At 39.8% G+C, this 25,017-nt stretch overlaps 1 protein-coding gene, 2 long non-coding RNA genes and 1 pseudogene across 3 annotated transcripts; all 4 read right to left on the bottom strand.

The window, feature by feature from the left end:
- Positions 1-4,521: 4,521 nt before the first annotated feature.
- On the bottom strand, positions 4,522-8,113 carry LOC128629603 (E3 ubiquitin-protein ligase UBR2-like; annotated as a pseudogene).
- Positions 8,114-8,333: 220 nt separating this feature from the next.
- Positions 8,334-12,939, bottom strand: LOC108262510 (uncharacterized). Its single transcript, XR_008394072.1, has 8 exons — positions 12,660-12,939; positions 12,474-12,567; positions 10,433-11,263; positions 10,205-10,353; positions 9,608-10,087; positions 9,018-9,113; positions 8,880-8,947; positions 8,334-8,711 (listed from the first exon to the last, which is right to left on the bottom strand). It is a non-coding gene; the product is annotated as an uncharacterized LOC108262510 (long non-coding RNA).
- Positions 12,940-14,218: 1,279 nt separating this feature from the next.
- On the bottom strand, positions 14,219-15,127 carry LOC128629672 (E3 ubiquitin-protein ligase UBR2-like). The gene is made up of 4 exons (XM_053678459.1): positions 15,067-15,127; positions 14,835-14,974; positions 14,592-14,694; positions 14,219-14,538 (listed from the first exon to the last, which is right to left on the bottom strand). The coding sequence occupies exons 2-4, from the start codon at positions 14,904-14,906 to the stop codon at positions 14,369-14,371; spliced, it is 345 nt and encodes a 114-aa protein (XP_053534434.1). The 5' UTR covers positions 14,907-14,974; positions 15,067-15,127; the 3' UTR covers positions 14,219-14,368.
- Positions 15,128-17,965: 2,838 nt separating this feature from the next.
- Positions 17,966-22,566, bottom strand: LOC128629712 (uncharacterized). The gene is made up of 3 exons (XR_008394091.1): positions 22,394-22,566; positions 18,553-18,710; positions 17,966-18,047 (listed from the first exon to the last, which is right to left on the bottom strand). It is a non-coding gene; the product is annotated as an uncharacterized LOC128629712 (long non-coding RNA).
- Between the last annotated feature and the right edge of the window lie 2,451 nt (positions 22,567-25,017).

Genomic DNA, 25,017 nt, shown 5'->3' with positions numbered 1-25,017 from the left:
AGACCGCATGCTCTCACGGTTTCGCCCCTGTTCACGGCTCAAACGTGCCCCGATGCAAAATGATGTGTTTACAAACAGCAAAGAGAGCACTAAGAACTCAAGTGGGAAGCAGAAAGGGTCGTAGGAGGCCTGCAAGGAAGCCTATGGCACATTCTGTTGACCAACTTATTTTCAGGTAGGTGATTGCTTCCTTTTGTGCCAACTACCACAAAGTAGCACTTGAACCTTCAAGTTACAATCCGTGTATCCGTGGTGAACAAAAGTTTAAGTATGTGCTCTTCTCATCAGAAGACCATGGTCAACAGCCAAAGCGCTGCCCTGTCGTGGTTTCTGTAGTGTAGTGGTTATCCTGTTTGCCTCACATGCAAAGGCCAGTTGCACGTAGGTGTAGGTGGCAAACACATCCAAATCACCAGGCAAAAAACATGAACAAGAAAGAGGGAGAAGATTGGTTGAACAGCAGAGTTACCAGGGTGTCATCAGAATTTGGAAACTTCTGAACCAAAAACAAGATCATGAATTTACTATTACGTAATAAAAAGTCATGCAGTGAATAAGATACCAAACTGCATATGTTTGAAAAACAATGTATGTTTGTTTAATAATGAAGAGACAAAATACAACCTTTCAAAATGTTAAAATATCCAAATATTTAAATGTTTGATATTGAAAATATGAAACTCTCCATTATGTTTGGTGTAAAGTTGATCACTCGATGCTTTCCGCTGGTTTGTCATTGAGTGGGATTCTCATTCTGAGATGTTTTTGTCATCAGGATGGTTTTAAACCTAATGAGCTCATATTTCACACTAAAAACTGCTTTCTTTTAGTAGCAGAAGGATAAGATGCAGCGGCTTTTTGGTGAAAAGTCAGTTTCAGTTTGTGGGAAATGCCCTGCCCTCTGGGGCGAAACTGTTTTTTAAAGCTGATTAAACAAGTATGTGTGACTTTTTATTTTATTGGAAAAGGGGGAAATCATTCTGATTTTAATTAGACACTTTTAATGATCTCAGTCACATTAGGATCTGACAGCAACAAAAGAGAAGCGAAAGTGATGTGAGTGTAAACCGAGAGTGAAGCAAATGCGAAGTTAGACTGAAAGGAGTGTGAAATTTAAAAAATTAGTAATACTCCTTAAAGGTCTAAATGAAATCAAATACAATTCATGAATTATAGTGCAAAGAATATAGTGCAATACGAACATAAAGTGCAAGCCTAGATTATGTGTAGGCACATGAAAAAAACTTATTTGATCTAGATTTAAAGATATTTTCATCTGTGGCACATTTAACATCGACTGGGAGCTGATTCCAGTTTATATCAGCACAAAATGTAAACACTGCTCCATGTGTGGAGCTATATTAGAAATAGTGTGGTGGGATGCAGACCTAGTCTTAGATCATATAATACAGCTCTCCTTGTAACATTCCTTGAGGAGCTGACATCAAGGATCTGAAAATGGTGCCAAGGTTACTGCAAAAAAAAAAGTCATAAAATCTTTTACACCCCTGCTGTAATGTGTGGGAGTGTTGAGTAACTGCAGTGACGCTTGGGGGCAGTAATGAGCGTTAAGGTTGCTTTTCACCTCCAGACGGAACTCGCAAACAAACGCAGCTACGCTCTAATTGGTGGAGCTCCTGGACGAGCTGCTATTTAATTGGTGTAGCGCTTTAGCTAGAGTTTTAGTTTCTTCCGTGTTTGTCTCAGAGCTGTAATGGTCGAGGCTTTCCGGTGATGGGCGTGTTTGTGTTTATTCATTCAGCACGAGTGCTTACTGAAGTTATGTCTAACAACTTATTCCTTGCATCCCTGCATGCTGGTCAATAATTAGTAAAACATTTCTGACATTTGGTTTTTGTCCGTGTGTGATTAAGAGACATAAGGAGAATTTCCAAACTAAAGAAACAAACGCAGCAAAAATGCCTCACAATCTGTTATAATCTAATGAACAAAATACAATATTAAAAACAGTTTATTAACTGATTCCAAACAACCAGGAACAAAAGAGTTACAGTTGACTAAACCGTGACATATTTAACTGGTATATCCAAAAAGGAGAGAGAAAAAAAAGGAAAGTGGCAAACGGTAAACATGTCTTATCCGTGTAATCATTACAGATGCAAACAAAGCCCTTAGATTGTAAAACAGTACACATCCATTGAAAACAAATTAGAGGAAGGGTATATAGTAAAACGTAAAACCGCGTAAAACGTACCTACACATCAGCTACTGCACAGAGCTTCATAAATAACCTCGCAGAAACATCAATTAGATTTGGATCACCGTCAGATCACACAGAACTCGATCAGGCGACTGAAAGCTTGGAGTCAACACTCCGCTACACGCTAGATAGAGTGGCTCCACTCAAAAGGAAAATAATTAGAGAAAAAAAATTAGCACCCTGGTATAACGATCAAACGCGAACCTTAAAACAGACAACTCGACAATTAGAACGTAAATGGCGTCAAACCAAACTGGTGATATTTCAAACAGCATGGAAGGAGAGCCTACTGAAATATAGGAAATCTCTTGGCGATGCTAGAAAAATCTATTTCTCCACCTTAATAGGAGACAACAAAAACAATTCTAGATTCCTTTTCAACACAGTAGCAAAATTAACTAGGAATAAAACCACTACAGAGAGAAACACTCAATCATTACATAGCAGTGAAGATTTCATGAAATTTTTCAATGATAAGGTTGAAAATATTAGACGTGAAATACAGGCCATTAAATTAAAACTGGACAGTACTGTAACAAACCCATTACATGACAATGTAGCAATATCAGATCAATGTTTAGAGTGTTTTGCTCCGCTTAGAGAGACCGAACTAGCTACATTAATCTCTTCAGCCAATTCATCAACTTGCATACTAGATCCCGTACCTACATGTTTGTTTAAACAGATTGGTCCAGTAGTAATTGAACCACTTCTAAATATAATCAATTCTTCCCTAAGCACTGGCTATGTACCTAAATCACTTAAATTAGCAGTTATTAAACCCTTGATTAAAAAACCTGATCTTGACCCGTCTCAATTGACCAACTATAGACCAATATCAAATCTCCCCTTCATCTCTAAGATTTTAGAAAAGGTTGTAGCAAAGCAGTTATGCTCGTACTTAGATAGGAATAACATTCATGAAATATATCAGTCAGGATTTAGACCTCATCATAGCACAGAGACAGCGTTAGTTAAAGTAGTAAATGACCTTCTACTGACTTACGATCAGGGTTGTGTCTCGCTGCTTGTGTTACTCGACCTTAGTGCAGCTTTTGATACTATAGATCACACTATTCTCCTTGATAGATTAGAAAATGTTGTTGGTATTAAGGGAACAGTCCTCTCCTGGCTCAGGTCTTATCTCACCGATCGTTATCAGTTCGTAGATGTAAATGGAGACTTCTCCATGCGTACTGAGGTTACTTTTGGAGTTCCACAGGGTTCTGTTTTAGGCCCACTGCTCTTTACTTTATATATGCTACCCCTAGGTCAAATTATTCGTAAACATGGAATTAGCTTCCACTGTTATGCTGATGATACACAGTTGTATGTTTCAGCGAAGCCAGAGGACAGACATAAGCTTAGTAAAGTTGAGGATTGTGTAAAGGACATTAGACATTGGATGTTAATTAACTTCCTTCTGCTTAATTCTGATAAAACAGAAATACTTTTATTAGGCCCACGTGTAGCTAGAAGTATTCTTTCTGATCACATGGTTACTCTGGATGGTCTTTCTGTTTCATCATGTACAGCAGTTAAAGACCTTGGAGTGATTATTGACTCCAGCCTATCATTTGATGCTCATGTAGATAATATTACTAGGATAGCCTTCTTTCATCTCAGAAATATTTCTAAAATAAGAAACATATTGTCACTACATGATGCGGAAATACTAGTTCATGCATTCGTCACCTCTAGATTAGATTACTGTAATGCCATACTGTCTGGATGTTCCAGTAGGAATATAAATAAGCTCCAATTAGTCCAGAATGCAGCTGCTAGAGTCCTAACTAGAACTAGAAGATACGACCATATCACACCGATATTATCAATACTGCATTGGCTCCCAGTAAAATCTCGCATTAATTATAAAATACTTTTATTAACCTATAAAGCACTAAATGGTCTCGCGCCACAATATCTAAGTGACCTTTTGGTTTTATATGATTCGCCACGCCTACTTAGATCAAAAGATGCAGGCTATCTGACGTTACCTCGAATAGTGAAGGCTACAGCAGGGGGAAGAGCTTTCTCTTATAGAGCCCCACAGTTATGGAACAGTCTTCCTATTAGTGTTCGGGACTCAGACACAGTCTCAGTGTTTAAGTCTAAGCTTAAAACGTATTTGTTTACTCAAGCCTACCCTGACTAGATTCTGTTCTACTTTCTCCCTCTCTCCTTTCGCCGAGCCCCACACGAATTTATGGAGATACTAGAGATCCAGATCCTTTCTGCCTCTGGATGGAGCTCAAATCTTCTTTAATTCCAGACTGCTGGGACTACGGCTGCTCTTAACGCCATACAGACTTCATATAAATCCATAATGAACTTTTTCACAATATCTGTTGTTACCCAGATGAGGATGGGTTCCTTCTGAGTCGGGTTCCTCTCAAGGTTTCTTCCTCTTAAAACATCTTAGGGAGTTTTTCCTTGCCACCGTCGCCACTCAGTGGCTTGCTCAGTTGGGATAAATTCACACCTTTAATATCTGTATACCGTGTTGATATTTCTGTAAAGCTGCTTTGAGACAATGTCTATTGTAAAAAGCGCTATACAAATAAAATTGAATTGAATTGAATATAGCCTGTGGCACAAACAAAGCTTAACCCTAATTTTCACCAAGCCTTATTTACAAAACCAACGAGTGATAAACCAATTCTTTTTTTCCCCATCTTTTAACCAAAGGTGTGCTTAATTCACATTTAATTCGTATTGTAAACAGTGAGCATTATGGCTGTTAAGTAAACTGTCAGTTCAGCACTGTAGGTGATGACGCAGTTAGCAGAGGTGTTAATTCAAGACTGTAAAAGTAAACTCAGCATTTGATGTGTTCAGTCAGTACTGGGGATTTTGGCTGTAGGCTGCAAGTGAAAAACAGAAAATGTGCTCAGAACAGTTGTACATTACAGCATCCATTAGTTATGGATCACTGAACTTCTTTTAGAAATATCTCAGAATATGACATTTGTCTATTTTGATTAAGAATTTTTATTTTATTTAAAATTAGAAATAAACAATTTTTTTTAGAATTTTGAAATGTAAAAACAAAAAAAGGAAATGTTCAACATTTTCATTAATTGATGTTCAATATTACGCACCATTTCTAGGTAAATGTGCAGATCCCTGGTTAGTTTAGATTTGGCTTTAGCCAAGAAAATCCAGGATCTCCCAGTCAATGTCCTCCAGAGTCTGATTAGCTTCCTGTGCATGACCCATCTCCTCGGTGATGCTGTGCTGGCACCAGAGCTTCTGAATCTTTCTGTAGCGCATTCCTCCATCTGGGAGGGAAAGAGAATGATATAAACAGTGGTTTAAACACAAATTTTACAAGACATGTTGAGTATCTTGTTTGAGTTCTCACCTGAGCCCTTGGACAGTTCTCCATAGTCATCAAGGTACAGGAAAAGAACCTGATTCTCCCTCACCCTGTAAAAGACAGCAGAGGCTCATGTACTGCAAGCCAGGACTTGACAATGCCTACAAATGCTGTATATTCACAACCATAAATGTTAATTCAGCAGGAATGTCTCAACTCCAGGCCTATTGCTGGATTACTGAGATGTTGAGTTTTGGGAGGAAAGGAAGCTTGAAACTGTGTAGGATGGAGTGTTTCTAGGACAGGGTGGAGTCCCACTAGTATAAGAAGTCATGTATTAATAAATGAAAAGTTTTTTTAAACATTTTGGAAGATGCCTGTTATGTATTAATATTTGACCAGTTAATTGATTATTACGTCCTCTTTCAATAATAAACTGTATTCCTTGCTTATAAATAGTTTATTATGGGACTTCAAATTAAAGTGTTATTCGGAGTATTTTTAGCAAGCTGCTGTTATTTTTCTTATTTAGTAGCTTTACAGCTTCCTTCCCAAAATGAGTAACCCATGTGTGAGGGATTATTGCTGACTAATTCACACCAATGCCCAGCCCTGATATAAACAGGCAATGCACCTATAAGACATGGCAATCAACACAGATGTGTCTTCCTTCTAACCTGAGGAAGATGCTAACACCAGCTCAGCAAACAAAGGTGTGTGCAGTACACGCTTCAACGTCCTCACCCTCCAGCTCAGTCTGGCAGCAGCTGCTCTGAGAAGACAGCATCGTGCCACACACCAAGCACAGAGTTTGAGCTCAAGACTTAACTCCATCTGACTTAGGACAGCTACAAAAACAATGGAGGTTATAAACACAAAAGCAATAACAAGAGATGTCCACCAGAATTCTATTCTATTAAGCAGATACTGGGTATAAATGAATGCAACTCAGAGTACACACACTCACGTGAAGCTGAAAGCCTGGTTGATCAGTGCACAGTAATCCTCTGCCACATCAATTAGCTTATTGGATTCCCAAGGAAAACTACACATACACAAAAACCAAAAAAAAACCACTGAAACCATTCTGTCTTAACCCTCTTACCCCTAAGTTCCCACAGTATTATGTCCCATAACCCTATATTCCCCAGAGAAACAGCACGCCAACCCTGAGTTCCTGGGTCAAAATCAACAATTTAATTTGAACATTTTTAGGCCTTGAAAAAACTTAATGTATTTGTGTAATATTACTTTGAAAATGAAGCAGTTCAGTGTTTTTACTCCACTTAGAGCACAATTCTTATCTAGAGAGAAATGCTCACTAAAATCCTTCTAATCTTTTAGAAATACCATACAAGCATCAGCGTGGTCAATGCCTTTGAATACATGCATTTTAGCGCCAAAAGTCAAGTTTCTGCTGATAATCAGAGCAGCAGGTAGTGTTTTTCACGAATGCACAGAAATGGTCAGGTTATGACTCCAGACCCCTGCAGTGTCAATCACACTGGTTGATGCTGAAGATGAAGACAGATCAGGGTCTGAATCATGAGTTTGCATCACTATCAGTTTCGGTTTCAACATCACCTGAACTTTCACTGCTGTCACTATCTAGAATCCTCGCTCTCGCCTGTGTAACTGTGTATGTTTTCTCCCCCCCTGTTTTAGATGTACCTGTGTTCACTTTGGCATTTTTAGTTAACTTCTACTATTACGCCAATATTCACGCTTGGATCATCTTCATTGTAATGACAGCGTAATGTAATCACGTCGTGACGTCATGACTTCAACCTTCCGGGTCAAAAAATAATAATTAAATAAGTAAGGAATCATAGCAGAGCAATGCCAGTACACCGGCCTCACGGGGATAACGTTTACACTGTAAATCCGCTATATCGGCCTTACGGGGTAAGGGGGTTAAAACCACCATTTCAAAGCAAAGTTCAGAAGGCTATAGATAAGAACAAAGAATGATCACCTTATAAGGGTTTCAGGTGACTGGAGACATTGTTGCATGTCTGGATGTGAGCACCACCTGCAGGACAAATGGACACAACACACTCAACCCATTACAAAACAATCAATGATGTGTACACATGATATGGCATCATCAGCATTCACAGAAAACCTGTCATTTCTCGGCTCAGTTATGAACTTTCTTACCCCTGAAGCAGGGGATCCAGAAGCTCCTGGTGATTATAATAGAGCTGGAGCAGGTTAGGAGGCAGACGCATATGCACACAGCACTTCCCATTCCCCAGCACCTACAGATAGATAGGGGACAGGGAAAGAACAAGATCAGTTTCACTACATACAATATACTATATACAGTGCATCCGGAAAGTATTTGCAGCGCTTCACTTTTTCTCCATTGTTATGTTACAGCCGTATTCCCACATGGATTAAATTCATTATTTTCCTCAAAATTCTACAAACAATACACCATAATGACACGAAAGAAGTTTGAAATCTTTTAATGAGTATGAAATTTATGAAAAATAAAAAAACAAAAAAAGCACATGTTTAGAAGTATTCACAGCCTTTGCTCAATACTTTGAAGCACCTTTGCTCGGCATCTCTAATAAGCAGTAAGTTTTGGCAAAACTCAAAACTTGACAACTCAGACACAAAACCATTGCTATTCACAAAACAGTCTACTAAATACTGAAACAGTATAAAAAAAACAAATAGTAAATAAAAAACATGTGTACTGCAGCCTGTATAGAAACCTGTTAGGATTAAATTTAAGCACTTTTTAAAAATTGTGTTCAAACCCAAAAAAAACCCAAAATAAATCCCTACACAAATCTAATGCTGTTGGCTGCAGTGAATTACTTTGACAGCCCCATTATTGACTCCCACACAACTGTGCCTGACAGCACACTCAATAAAAACATCCCAAAAGAACATTCATACTGACAAACACGTTATTACTCAGTTGTAAGAACGAGGGTTAATAAACACACACGAATGACAACATAACACAGATCACCATCTACTGTTAAGTTGTATGTGCTCCAAGTAGAATATGCTCTAACCTGGCACAGAGGTGAGGAGGATCTGGACCAGGTGAGCAACAATGACCAAGTGGAAGAGATGCAGGTGTGCAGTATCCGCACTAAGCCCTGAGGAGTCTAAGCAGTACAATGCTGAATAGGACAGCACCAGACTCCCCTGACATACAAACACAAAACATGATTCAGAGACTACAGCCAAAGAAACCACAGACAACTACCTGTTAGACAGACAGGTTTAGATTCTGGACAACAATGATACTTTAATCTGATGCTAATATACATTTAATAGTGCCTAAAGTATCATTTAACAAGCTTGTCAGCTCACCAATAAGTGGAACATGTCCACATCCAGAATGCAGGGGGAACTTTCCACCTAGGGATCAAGAACAAGTGCTGCACAGAGCACAATTAAAGAACTAAAAAACTACAAGTGAGAGAAAAATAAATAATGAAATAAATATACCTGCCAACAGTCACATGAAGTGATTTTGCACAGAGGAGTGAGAGGAGACAGTCCAGCATGCAGAGCCAAACTGAGCCAGGGAACTCAAATAGTCTCCTAAACAAGGGCACGTTTTATGACACTTCTATTTTTTATTATTCAGGATACAAAATATGGATAAATATCACAGGATATAGAAGGAATTAGAACTGAGGAAGGATAGCATAATACCTGCAGATATTTGTGATTCATAATATTTAGTAATGCTACCAAAATGAACCCCGAACACATAACTGAGCAATCTTCTAGATATCTTTAGAGTGCGAATGATGCTCAGAAGCTTGAGTAATGATCTGACAGATGCAGTCTATTTTTATTTATACATACACACAGTTATATATATGCTTTTATATTTAGAATTACAAGTGAAAAGCAAATCAAATCATCGGAAGAATTTATTCCAGTGTACAATTAACTACTACATCCTGCAAGCAAACAGTTCTTAGTGGAGTATTTTAACAGCACTAACAATACCTCTGATACAGAATTTATTACATCTTCACACATCCCTCGAAAGAAGAATTCATTCTGGCATGATAAGTGTCGCGTACCGTGGGGAATACAGAAGCAGAAGCGGGCGGCAGGTTCAGGCAGAATAATCCAGAGGGGTGAACACAGTCCATAGTCAAGAAGCAAGCGAGGGTCAGGCGATCATGCAAACAAAACAAACGGGGCAAGACAGAGGCCAAAGTCACTTATCGAATAAACACGGTAGGTAACGCTTGGAGAACGACAGAGAAACTAGTCTGCTGAACATTTACTTCACAAAGTGTCTCTGATCCAAAGTCTCTTAATAAGCCGTGGAGAGTGGACAAGGTGATTGGCTGCAGGTGTGTGAGATCAGAACTCCGGGGAGGTGAGCGCATGCGTGTGTGGGAAGTGTAGTCCTCAGCGGCCATGTTAGAAGTGGGTGTTGCTTCTCGGGAAACCGAGTCCTGGCTGGGCTGAGATATGACAATAAGTTGGGTTGTCATACCTGTCTACAGGGTAAACTTCCAAACAAGGGTTCTCCTCATCTACCAATAATCTCTCTGTACAAAATACCAAAAAGCAAAACATTTTTACTAACTACCCCTTAACACAGGTCAGTGAATATTGTAAATCTTATACATGAATTGTTAGTCTGTAAGAAATGGGTGCAGACTGACCTATAGACTGGATGGTGCAAGAACAGCTGCCCCAGCACATGATAGGCACACGGGGGTCCTGCTCATTAGGGTGCACCTTAAGGCCAACTTTATAAGTTGCGGTCCCAAATGTCATCAGCATCTCCCTTATGGAGCTTGAATAAGGGTTGCTATCAAAACACATCACAGATCAGTGTTAAAGACACGCTCAGATACGCAGTTGTGAAATGAAACAGTGGGTATGCTTACACTGGTGTGTGGTCCAGCCTGAAACTCTCAGGAGGAGGAGAGTCCTCCACAGTCTCAGTCTCACCAGCATTTAAAAGACAAACACCACAATATGACTGCATGTGCACACATACACACACAAATAAGGAGCACACGTACTATATATGATGAGACTCACTTGTTGGCTTGGCCCTCTTATGAGCAGAGTGCAAGGCTCTGATCTGCTTATATACGTTGTATTCAGCCAATGAGCCAGACCTGGCTGCTCACTATTGCTGTAACTACAAACATGCATGCATTTTACTATTTAACCAGAGAAAATGTCACGTCAATGGGACAACAGGCAAATTTACTGTAATAAACTGAGTCAGTGTGACTAAATATCATGCAACAGCAGTGGATTAGCCATCTTACACAAGCAGAAACTCTATACTCTGATCTCAACATGGCAAGACATGCAATTCAGCTAAAGATATCAATTCCCTTGCTATAAAATATATAAATAAATAAGAGGAATAATGGAATGGGGTATGCACTGTTACAGTGTCATTCTGTACCCTTCCATGGCATTTCATAGGTAAGTTTGCATTGGTTACAGAGCCACTACAACTAATTCGCCAGTGCAATGGTTAAAATATTAAGCGGTCCGGATTCAGAGCAACTCCACTTAGAATAATCACAAGCACAAGTTTGTATGCGAGTACCTGCAGGTGGTCTCAGTGAGGGGCAGGAGAGGAATGAGTGTTACTGCGACACTTACAGAGTGGACACAAGTACTTCCCATTCACTACATCGCAAGTGGTTTGCTCATGCAGCCACTGAGCATCCTGACTCTGGAGTGTCTCAAAGTATCTGTAAGAGAAAATAACTACAAGATTAAGAGACCATTATTTGACAACCTGTCAAATTTCCATGAGCTTTATATGTACCGTGCAATCACAGAAATGACCGAACTGGTCAGATCTATTAAGCAGTGACAAGCAAACTGATCCACTGAGCTGTTAAGCTTGACATGGATGTAGGATTGACGTGGGAACACCATATACTGCTTGTAAAGCTCTCCGAGGCAACCTTATTCTTCAGGAGTGTAAACTGTTGGACAGCGCTCCCCTCCATTGAAGAACGGGAACATATGAAAAGTATTTTTGATTGGGAAGCGCACAGTACACGGTGGAATCTGACGTCCTCAACAACCGAGCATTGCTGATTACCAAGCGTAACAAGTTCCATCACCTGATTTCTTTAGCTTTTGATACTCTCTGGCTGCTCCTAAGGCCATACAGACTTCATATGAATCCATAATGAACTTTTTCACACTAACTGTTGTTACCCAGATGAGGATGGGTTCCCTTCTGAGGCGGGTTCCTCTCAAGGTTTCTTCCTCTTAAAACATCTTAGGGAGTTTTTCCTCGCCACCGTCGCCACTCAATGGCTTGCTCAGTTGGGATAAATTCACACCTTTAATATCGGTATACCGTGTTGATATTTCTGTAAAGCTGCTTTGAGACAATGTCTATTGTAAAAAGCGCTATACAAATAAAATTGAATTGAACTGCACTTACTCCTAAGGTCAGATCAGGTTAACGTTCTTTGCTTCCCCATGAGGCGCAATACGTTTACAGACTACGCAAGTAACACTGGCTTGATCTAAGACAGTGAAAAATAGTCAAGTGCACATAGCAAGCTTTGTTTCATGCTTTGTGTCGATGATCAGCTCACTGTATTGGGACAAAAAAATATATATATCTGCAGATCGCATATTTAAGACAAACACATCCAATTTCTATCTACATCTTATTGATCACCACACATCCATGAAGACTTTCCTGTACATCACAGATTAGGTTTTTGACTTTTCGGTCACAAAACATCCCGACTGATTGATTAATATTAGCTAATTGATTTTTAATTGTTCATATAAAGGTCATATTTTCTAGACAAACTATTTACTGTTAGCTGCTGATCTATTGCCTATATCCACAAACATTTGAAAGCAGCAAAACTTTTTATTTGGGATTAAGTAGAAGGCTGTCTAGAAGTAACAGTTTGCCCAACTCCTCACCTCTGCCAGCAGAGAGAGTGCATGATGTGGCCACAGCTGTCGGTATGGGTACCAAAGGACAGGTCAGGGTGCATGAAGAGGGGATCATAGCTCTCTGTAACACACATGTATCCTCCAGAAATAAGCACACTGGCTACTCAAACCTATCCACTTACTTGACTTGCACACTGTAAACCATAACCTTACCTGGATTGTGAGGGGGTCTTTTGCGGTTCTTGGACATGACCGTAGAGCGTTGGACAAAGGCAGCGAGCACCATGGCGGTGCCATCAGGTAGGATCTCCTGCGCTTCGTGACACAGGATACACATCTCCATCTGCCTCCTCTCTCCTCCTCTGGCACGCCAACGACGAGGTCCCACACACACCAGAGCACCGTCACATGAACTGGGGCTGTACCAAGCAGAGACGGATGGTTACAAGTTCACTATAACCTTAATTTTATGTTAAGGCACCTCTGAATTTGTTAAAATAATCAATGTTGAATAAATGGGTTCATCTTTTTTTAATCACCAGGAAATTGCTAAAAATGGCCTAGGATCCTCTCTACTCATTTACCCCAACAGAAAATGCTCTAAATGAATATGCAAGATGAAGAGTTTAAGGATGGGAATTTACTTATGTTATGTGAAGACCACCATTATATGCAAGAACTTTTAGGACAAAGAACAGACAACTGCTCAGCAAAGTCAAGGAAGTGTTGATACATGCATTTACTGACATAAATGTACTGACTGGATATTGAGAATACAATACAAGTTGACTTATTAAGAACGCTGTGTCACTACGAGCATGCTTAGGTACCTATGCTCTGCTGATGTAGAGGCTGAGGCGTCCAGATCCTCTGAATCCTGCGTGAGCAGATCTATGTACTTATTGATAAAATGACTCTGGCTCTCTAATGTTTGAGCCATGGTCTTTTTCCAGCACAGTTCAGCTTTCCTTTTTCTCTCTGCTTTGTCTTTGTCCCACACAGTCTGCAACACACACACACACACACACACACACACACACACACACACACACACGTAGATTTAAGCTCTTCAACACTTTAAAGGGTAATGGTTAATATGTCCATGGAATAGAAAGTTGCTCAAACTCTGACCTCCTTATGACAGTGCCCTGTTCCTTCACAGGGAGGTGCAGCAGCTGTGCACTCGCGCATCGTTTTAATGCTAACCACCATCTGTGTAGAAAAAGACACATAATTTAAGAAAATACTTTTACAAGAAAACGATACAGCAGTGCAGTTAGAACTACATGCACACACAATCAAAGTCTGCAAAACTAAGCAGATGTTCAATAGAACACATTTGTGCACTAAAAAGTATATACACACACCATACCATTAAATACTGAAGATGCATTACAATTTTACTAACATTTAATTTGCCCGTTTCTCTTCAAAGTACATACTGCAATACATCATTAGCCTTGGCCTACACCATGGCCTTCATATGTACATGTTCTGCCTGGTGCAGGTGTCCTGACAGTTTTCACTATATGGAAAATAAAATGCACACATCACAGTGCATGGAAGTTCAGTTTGTGTAGTAAGCAATCCTTACATGTCATTTAAATATTCATGTTGACATACAGCTTTTAAGTAACACGCACAATAAGCCACATCAACACACCCCTAGGGCCACCTACAGATGATCAGCAGCAAAACCGCTTTGGGACAGTGAAGAATTTGTGCTTCACCGTGGTGAGAGGTGCTGCTTTGCCTACCGGCCACACCACCTTGAGCAGTGTTGCACTGCTTGGATTTCAAACAGGTCTTGATGATGCAGCACTGCTTTAAACTTCATGGTAAAAACGCTCATCTTTTGTATGTTGCGCCTACCTTCAGTGAGCGAATTGTAAAACATGCTAGGCTGCCACCTGCTGGACATATTAGGTGCATGCATAGAGAGAGTAAGGCAAATTGCAAACATAATCAAGATGTAATTTTACTTTAAGGATCCAGCGAATCATGTCTTTGTGCACTTCCAAGTGAGGCGTGCACTGCAAGGTCTCTAACAGAGCCAGGATGCTTGGAGTGTTGCCGGGGGGTTCACCGGGACCTGTGATACAGGCTTGAGACTTTCTATTGTGTGAGATGATGTACAAAACTTACGGGAGATTTTGAGGGTGAAGTTGAAAGTAACTTCATCGTCATCCCCAATGTTCTCTAGCTGTTGCTGCTCCTCCAGCAGAGCCATGCCTATCAAGTGCAGCACCTGTAGCAACACACACATACAGAATTGTGAACACTACTCAGTCATTAAAAAGTGATGCTCATGAACACAGCATAGCAAGTGGAATTTTGTTGAATTTACTACACTATCATGTCATTTTAACAAAACATCCAAACATTTACCCTCTGCAGCATGGACTCAGACCAGTGTCCTCCACTGGGCTCCATAGCCCACTGCAGCACAGCTCCCAGCATGCCAAGCAGCACGTCACACTGCAGAATGTTTCCCAAGCTGGCAAACAGTGGGCAGAATGGAGGCAGGGCTACGACACACAGACACTCACACTTCAGCAATCTGCATTCAACTGACCAATCATTTTCAGATATGACTACAATCACTGAAGAAATAGCTTACCTGGGTCCTCTCCATTCTGTCTCTTAAGCTTTCGCTGAGCTTCCTCTGCCTGTATCCAAAATAAACAACATAAAAATTTAGAAAAACCATTAGTGCTCAAGTGACTAAAGAGAATTACTAAATCTGCCAAAAGCAGCACATCACCTTAAGGACATCCTCAGCACTAACAGCCAAATCAAAATGAAAATGGATAAGTGCATATATTGAGCTTCCAAAGAGCATTTCCTCATTAGACCACTAGGCACTCAAACTGGTATTTTGTCATTTATGTGCTTTTCTTTATCAATCACACAAACTGACAGAGGCTCTACACTTAAGAGAAGGAACTAAAGAATGAAGTAACACGTGAGTTGCAGACAGTTTTAGTTACTGAGTAGCAGGAGCTCGGGTAGATGCTTTAAGTAGTGAATTATTATTTACAAAAACTGTTTTCAGCATTGTAATGCTGTTCTCTCCAGGGAAGGGGTCACAATGTTAACTGATGTCTGCCCCAGAGACAATAACAGCACCGAGACTCTTCCCGTAATGTCTAACCTGAAATCTTCCTGTAATGCTGCAGACCGAGGGGTCCTGGTCCAGGATTTAAGAGAAATTAAGAGAAAAATCAAAATGCTGACTTCCTGTTGAGTTTAGGGTTGTAAACATACAGTACACTGCAGCTCTCCTTCACTAACTCTAATTCACTCCATTTAAACTCACGGTTGCCAGATATCACTAGAAAAGTCAACTCCAGTTTCCATGTTTTGATTTATCCCCCCAAAACACAATATTATCAGCAGACATGGACACTGTACTGGGGAACCGATCTAAAACAGAAACAAAAATAAAACTACTAAAATGTAAAGACAGAAAATGTGCTTAGTTATAAATAAATCATTTAATATATAAAAAAAAACTGATATTATAATAACTTCATAAAATATAAATAAAATGAGAAATGAAATAATGTTTAATTACTATGGGTTGCATTTAATATCAATTTGACCTTAACCTTAGATCACTATTTCCTTAGAAAGCTATTAGCCTTTTTCCTAATATGGATCATTTTTGTGTTAGTCTACTCTTAATTAGGACTCTTTATTGTTCAAGATATTTTAAAATAAATATTTTATGCTGTATATTTATCAATTAACCAACAGTATTTCTCATTGCTATTATTTTAATTCAGTTAACAGTGTCCATGAGCAGAGAGCTTACATTTAACTGTTTATGACAGAATTCCTGATTAAAGTTTAAATAAAAAAAGATTGGTATCTGGACCGGTATCGGCTGTAAAAATCCTGATCGGAGCGTCCCTAATGAACACCATTAAACTAAAGCGCTCTGCATCTGACGGGTAAATGAACTCACCCAATCACATCCTATACGAGATTATTCAGATATCTACACAATATACACAGAGCGGTTCGAGAACTGACTCCAGCCCAGAACCATGACAGGGAAATGTCTAATAGTGTAGCTTTAAATATATTTAAGAGGAGCAGACTCCAAACAGGTTAACGGTTGTTTTGTGCATACAGTCTGTAAAATGAACTGAAAATATTACATTTAGTTTATCAGAAGGTAAATTAATGTCATCGACTCACACGATGTTCCTAAATTCCGTCATAATTGACCAGCTCAAGTTCTCATGCCTACTTGTGTGTTATATTGTGGCATGAGAAAACTTAAATGTGAAAGTGCAATAAAAAATATGTTGTCACTAAAATCAATTAATAATCGTGATAAATAATCGAGATCTCAATATTGATCAAAATAATCGGGATTATCATTTTGGCCATAATCGTGCAGCCCTAGTGCACATGAACACTTATAACTTACACAATGTCTGGGGTAACTGTTCTGCTAGAACTGACCAGATTTTCTCATTGACTTCATGGCAATAAAGGGTACAATCAATACCCAGACACCTGAATATTCGAATAATATGCTCCTTCGACAGTGGGACAATCGAGAGCGTCCTGACCAGCTGTCTCACGGTGTAGTACGGGAACTGCACCGCCTCCAACCACAAGACCCTACAGCGAATTGTGAGGACAGCTGGAAAGATCATCGGGTCTCTCTACCCACCACACACCTCCTTCAACTACCGGTGCATCCACAAAGCCACCAGCATTGTGGACGACCCCTTTCACAGACTATTCACCCTCCTGGCATCTGGCAGAAGGTACAGGAGCGTCTGTGCCACCACCAGCAGACTCTGCAACAGTTTCTTCCCTGAGACAGTCAGATTACAGTGCTCACCTGGGCTAGTCAAACACCTCACCCAGTAAGACTCATACCACTGCACACCGCACTAACCCAGTAAGACTACATAGCTGCATCAGTCACTTTATACTAGAGAACTATTTCTGCTGCCAGTATTGCTGCAATACATGTGCTGCTACATTACACAGTAGCTTACAGTGTACAGTCCATGTCCTGTGTATCTACTTGTCCTGTGTATTTGCTGTTTTGTGTTTTTATTGTGTTGCACTCGTCTCACACAGAACAGTACGCAAGACTACATAAAGTGCAAATACACAACTGTGTTGCATCATGGTCCGGAAGGAATGTCACTTTGTTCCAGTGTATACAAGCTATATAGAGGAATGACAATAAAAACCCACTTGACTTAACTAATGGCACCTCAAAAGGTTAAATGTGTATTCGAATACCTGGCACATCCCTAATTAGAAAGACTATTAACTACTAAACTTGAAGTTTAATACATTGTGCACTAGGAAAGAATAAGGATTCTTGTTAAATGAACTTCACTTAGTGTTGTGGTTTTAGCACATGGAGCCATTGCTTATTATAAAACTGAACAGCTATGAGAGTAAAAGCACTGCAAACCCAAATAAAAATTAAAGCATATTTCTAATTCTGAAAAAAAATGACATACTGCTGTACCTGCAGTGAAGATTTTCCCTGCACCCGAGAACACCACCACACGGCACTTTGAGTCTTCAGCAATCTGATTAAAGCATTCGATCATTTCACTGTAGGGGAAAAAAGCACTAATGATGTTATTATGCAAAGTTGCCTATAACGGAGTATAAAGCCAACACCTTATATAACAAAACAAAGACGTCCAATGCAACAAAGCAGAATTATACAAGGGGGAAATGAACCTTTTTTTTTTTTAACCTAAATGTCTTCCAAAAACATTTTTTTTTTTCATATTTTAATTTTTCCCCCCCAGATAGCCTTTAAGAACGCTTTTGACAAGAGAAGAACGTATTGAAATCATTCTCATGCCTGGATCAGGAAGCTGTGGCAAGGTTGCGATGGACTAACAGGAAACATGGCAAACACAGCAAACATACAAACACAGTTTCCAAACTTATTAACAAATTCAAAAAAACTGCAAGTGTTGCAGACCAACCGAGAAGTGCACGTCACTGACGAAGGCACAACCGACCTGGTACTGGCAAACAGTCCCTTATGTATGGAGACTTTTGGAAAACCCAGTAGTTATGTCCTTTATTTGATGGAAAAACATACCTCCAGTAGGCCTAGTTCATGGCGTTGTGTTTCTCTGGTCGGTGCAACTCTAAAGGAGTGATGTGATTGGCTGGGTGGGTGACCGACAGGGTGGTGAAGGGTGGAGTGGGGCCTCCTGGCTCGAACAGCGTTCAGAGTAGGAAACCACAGGCTCCTGTCTGATAAACACCAGTCAACAGGTTAATATGATGACTGTTTATGGAGATGAATAAACGACACAAGACTATGGCCCCATACACAGTGATGGACAATTTACAGACAGAAAAGTGACTGAAACCTTTGTTTGGTGCTACAATACATAAATCATCTTAGTCCTAGTGGGTTTATGTTAGGAGACATTAATGGAGCATTTCTGAAACGAATCTCCAGTGTCAACACTGTAAAAGTCAGGGCTATAAGTAAAGCTACAAGTTTTCAGATACAGCCAAGACATCAGCACAGAGGACATTTTTGTGGCCCTCTCGGTAACATGACAAGCAGCATTTTGCTTTGTTTTATATATAAAAAAAGTTTTGTTTTTTTTAAATAAAATAAATAAATAAAAATAAATAAACACACCACACAATAGGTGAGGGAAGAACAGCTCTTACAACATGCTAACACAAGTGAGAACAGGAATGTGTTTTCATTCTACAGCATTAAATGCAACTATACACCGATCAGCTACAACAGTAAAACCACTGACAGGTGAAGTGAAGAACACTGATTATCTCATTACAACAGCACCAGTGAAGGGGTGGGGTATATCAGGCACCAAGCGAACGGTTGGGGGAAAAATGGGCAAGTGTAAGGATCTAAGCAACTTCGATAAGGGCCAAACTGTGATGTCTAGATAACTGGGTCTGAGCATTGCCAAAACGGCAGGTCTTGTACCTACCAAAAGTGGCCCATGGAAGGACAACTGGTGAACTGGTGACAGGGTCAAGGGCACCCAAGGCTCACTGATGCGACTGGGGAGCAAAAGCTAGCAGAGGCAGTGTGATGTTCTGGGCAGTGTTCTGCTGGAAAACCTTGGGTCCTGGCTTTTGTGTGGATGTTAATATACTTTTAGCAAGTACCACTTACCCAACACTGTTGCAGACCATGTACACCTCTTCATGGTAACAAAATTCCCTAATGGTAGTGGTCTCCTTCAGCCGAATAATGTTCGCTGACACACTGCAAAAAATGGTTCAGGAATGGTTTGAGGAACATGACAGAGTTCAAGGTGTTGACTGCCACCAAATTCTTTGAGCAATTGAGCATCTGTGGGATGTTCTGGACAAACAAGTCTGATCCACGGAGGCCCACCTTGCATCTTACGGGACTTAAAGGAACTATGTTCTTGGTGCCAGAAACCACAGCATACCTTCAGAGGTCTTGCGGCATCCATGCCTCGACGAGTAAGAGCTGTTTTAGCGGCACAAGGAGGACCTGCACATTAGTCAGGTGGTTTTAATGTTATGGCTGATTTTTATTTATTTATTTTTTAACAGATTGTTAGTGCTGCCAAGTTGCTGTGGTGCAAGTGGAATAAAAGACTTTGGGATGTGCTGTTAACTCCACGTTGAGCTGAAGAACATGCCACCCCATCAGTAAATATATTTTCCTAGAACAACTCTGTGGTGTTTTATTCATTTGTTGATTTTGTGGTCAGTAAACCGTTTGTGTGTTGATTTTGATGATGATTTGGATCACTGTCCTGCTGGAAGATCCAACCACAGCCCATTTTAATCTTTCTGGCAGAGGCAGTCAGGTTTTCATTTAATATCTGTTGATATTTGACAGAGTCCATGATGCCAGGAAGTGATGGACTTTTAACAGATTGACCACACGGCATCACTCTTATGCCAGTTGACTTTTGCAGATGAAGCTCTTCCATAACATTCCAGAGCGTATTTTACCACCTTAACATCACCTCTAATTAAAACTGTGAGATCATCCGCATATGCAGATAACTTGGTGGGTTGTTGACAGTTTAGAGTGTCGATTTGTAGACCTGTTAATTCTTTCCTAAGCTTATATAGCAGGAGTTAAATAATTATGCTGTAAAGTCGGCCCGACAGGGGGCAGCCCTGCCTGATACCCTTCTGAGCCTTCACAGCAGTACTTAAGCTACCGGCCACTTTTATCATAAATGTAGCTTCAGAGTATAATAACCTCATCATTGAGATAAAATTTTCACCAAAACCAAAAGCCTTTAGGGTGTTAAAAAGAAAAACATGTTCGACCCGGTCAAAAGCTTTCTCCTGATCTAATGGTAAAAACCCCATTTCAATCTTATTGTCATACGCATGGTCATACAAGTGCCTTACTAGATGCAGATTCTCTGTAATAGATCTGTCTTTTATACAGTATGATTGGTCTTTGTGTATGATTGTGTGCAGTACATCATTTGCTCTGTTTACCAAACATTTTGAAAAGATTTTGTCTCAGAACCGCGCTCTGTCCTCCCCACGCACGCACTCCCAGAGAGAGAGAGAGAGAGAGAGAGAGAGAGAGAGAGAGAGAGAGAGAGAGAGAGAGAGAGAGAGAGAGAGGGCACAGATCAATAGAGACAGAAAGGCAGTCAGACAGAAAGAAAGTGAGAGAGAATAGAAAGTGAGAGAGAATAGAAAGTGAGAGAGAATGACAGACAGAAAGAAAGTGAGAGAGAATGACAGACAGAAAGTGAGAGACCGAAGATAGAGATAACAGTGAGACACACATACACAGAGAGTGAGACAAAGACTGATCAAGAGAGAGATGGAAAGACAATCAGACAGACAGAAAGAGAAAGAAATAGAGAGAGAGAGAGACTTGTTTCTTTCAGGCTCTCATAAGTGACTCAGGCCTCAGCTGGCGCTGTCCTTGGTGCTGAAATCAGTCACCAGCCTGCAGTTCACTGAATCTTCATTGCAGCATAAACATGATATGGGATGTTCAACAAGCATATACTGTACATGTGTGATGGTCAGGTGTCCACAAACTTTTGGCCATATAGTGTGTTCTTGAAAAAAAAGGAAGCTGGGTTCTAATGTTCAGACTTGATGACAATTTTAATAGAGCTGTGATGGTTTAGCCCGAGACGGGACTGAAAACACTCAATCCACACTCGCACAGAAAGTGATAGGGGGCAAAGAAATAAAAATTTTTTAAATAAAATAAAAAAAGACACTTCCAGCAGGGTTTACTGACTGTTTGGTAAACAGCTCCCCAGTGCAATACATTATAATAATGCAGATACAATGAGGGCCTCAGAAACCATAAACTATTACGGGAATGGTCACTTAAAGCGTTCCCGTATTATGTACACACGCATAACAATAACAGGTGGTCATGGTAACGCATCACACAACCCCATCCTTGATTATCAGCTACTATAGGAACGATAACATATTAGAACAAGTGCAATTAATATACGAGGGTGAATCAAAGAAATGAAAACCTTATAAAAACACATTTGTTTTTTCTTTACAGACTTTTCTCAGCACTATAACTCTATAACTCTGACTTTCCACCAGATCTCTTTCCTTTAGCACACATAAACACTTTGTACTCGATCAGCCTGACTCCCCTGGAGGTGTCCATCATGGAACATCCTGCCAGACCTGAAGCGTCAGCACATCTCGGAGCCACGGACGGGAGAAAAGGAAAGACGCATGACGCTGTGGAGAGAAGACAAAATGCTGAGTGACTCAGAGAGAGCCTCATCGATCCACTGATCACGTCATACGACTTATTATTATTATTACTGATGTGCCGAAGCTCGGTTTCCATTTTTAATCCCTTATAAGATTAGAGGTATAATCTGCTTATAATCACGTATACAATCTGATCATAATATACATCATGCATGTTATTGTTTTACACATACACTCACCCCTTCGTTGCCAGAGATCTAATTAAAGACTGAGATTGAACGTGTCCCTCCTTCTGATAGCGTAAAATTACACGTTACAGATTTGGAATTGCATTCTCGCTGTGATGTCTCACACTCTTTACTCTGGGAAGTGAGAGAGAGAGAGAGAGAGAGAGAGAGAGTGTCAGAGAGAGAGAGAGGGAGAGTCGGAGAGATAGAGAAGCAAATTTCATAATATTATTAATAATTTAAAAAACGGAGCAGATCCAATAGGGCTTCACAGCAGCAGTACTTTACCTCAAAGTGATTTGTAACACACACAGTGGAAATGGTGTAGCAAAAGTCATGCAACCATTGTGGGGGGGAAAAAAAGTGTGTGTGTGTGGGGGGGGGGGCTCTGATACTTTGTACCTGATGCTTCCGAGCTTCCATCTTTTATAATTGTGATTAATGGTCCATTAGAGAAGAAAAAATTCAGTTCCATTCTTTGATTACTTATTTGGCATACAGTGAATATTCATACTTTAAGGCCATGTGGAACAATTTCCAAAATGCATTTAAATGGGGTAAATTGTGTACATTGAACCGAGAGTACTAGACATGTTTGCTAAAAGCAACACAAAGGCTTTATTCAGACTGCAGGAATTTTATATTGTGTGTTTAGATTTTTTCTTTTAGACAGACTGATCACCTGCAAATTTGTTCATCATTCAAAATCTTTCTGCAGAACTCTGTTGAAGATTCTGTACATCAGAGATTCATCTGAACTTCAACAAAACATTTCACATTTATAGAGTTTTGTCTACGGTCATCAAGTAATCACATTTATAAGTGTATTTATTATCTCTCCCCTCCTTGATGGATATTTACACCTCCCGTTGCCTCAGCAGAGGAAAAACCATCATTAAGGACAGCTCTCACCCTGGCTCTGATCTGTTTAATCTGCTGCCCTCAGGGAGACGATACAGGTGCATCAGAACAAGGACTAATAGATTCAAGAATAGTTTTTTCCCCAAAAGCTATAACCATTCTAAACACACACATGTACTGATTTCACAGTATAGGTATATAGTGTCTCAGAACTGTGCATTTTATAGTACCCCCCACTTAACCATAGTTAAGACCCAAATCTCCACCATTCTGAAGGCATAAAGTACGTATTCATGTGTAAGCAAACATTTGTTTTATCTATGGAAAATAAATGAACATTAGAACAGATTTACTTGTCTCTGACTGAACAAAGCAGGCCATATTAAACTGGGTTAAATATACAAATCCACACAGTTCACCAGTTCAACAGAATCTGTACAACACATTAGCAATACTTCTGCTCTGTTTAGACCCAGAAAATATAAAATACTTACTTTAGTATGAAATTTCTGTCGAGTGTCTACCATGGGGTCGGGATTTACCGTCTGTGAACACGTGCAGGAAAAGCAACCCACACGTGCAACCCTGACCGAGTGAGAACGACTCAAACGATTCAAGAAGAGGATTCTGAATCGGTTCATTTAAAGAATCATTACCAAAGCTGCTTATCCTACTTGAATGAATTAACTGAATCAGTTGAACCGACTCTTCATCGCTCAGTAAACCAACGCCGACGAGAATTTCAGGATTATTTTAAAACATTTATATATTTTTTGAGAGAAGTTTAACGGCTTGAGAAGTGACTCAAGCAGCCTTTTTATTCACAAATCTCACACACACAAACAAGAACACGATACTCGCTAAATATAAATATATATATATATATATATATATATATATATATATATATATATATATATATATATATATATATATATATATATATATATATATATATATATATATAAATTTTGTTTCTCCTGCTGACATATATGGCCATCTTTGCCTGCCCTATGATAAAATTTATCAACTGGCACTTAAACCTTTTTTTTTGAGAGTATTTAAAACCAAAAATAAAAGTTTCGATTGTAAAACTCTCATTAAAATGCCCAAGCAGTCTCTGTAAAACAGTAAAAAGAGGCTTCAATCTTACACAGTGCATAAACATGTGAAACACAGATTCTCTCACAGCACAGAAAGGACATTCATAACTCACATCAGAGTTTAAAACACAGATAAAAGAATTAACAGCCAGTGCACCGTGTAAAATCCTCCACTGTAAATACCCACACTTTTTTGTTAATGGTGACTTGTATAAAGCCCTCCATTGTGGCTTTACATGTTCCTTTATTTGTAGAACAGAACGCCAAGGTGTGTCGACTCTTTTGTCCAGAAACTTTTTATTTAGAGATAGTACACACATTTTGTACAGTTCTTTCCCAGATGGTAACTTGGGACCCACAAAACTTAGTTTTTCAGATTTAAAAAGCACACCTGAGCACTCATGTACATTCGCCGAGACTCTAAAATCCGGAAAAGGATCTTGGTCATTGGGACTACTTAGCCCTCCGGAAATATTCCTCCAGCATTTTAAAGACCTCTTCAGTCAACAGGGACCTCCATTCCACAAGGAACTGCGTGACTACACGGACTGACCTCATCTTTATGTGTCCAGCAACTGCCACCGCGTTCCCAAACTCCGGTCCTGCTAAGGTCAGTAGGTCACCTAGAGTGACGACTCCAGCCCTGCGGAACCCCTCCGTAAGTGCAGGAAA

Source organism: Ictalurus punctatus, unplaced genomic scaffold (genome assembly GCF_001660625.3).
Source record: "Ictalurus punctatus breed USDA103 unplaced genomic scaffold, Coco_2.0 Super-Scaffold_100, whole genome shotgun sequence".
Classification (NCBI taxonomy): domain Eukaryota; kingdom Metazoa; phylum Chordata; class Actinopteri; order Siluriformes; family Ictaluridae; genus Ictalurus; species Ictalurus punctatus.
This window is presented reverse-complemented; position numbering and strand designations above follow the sequence as displayed.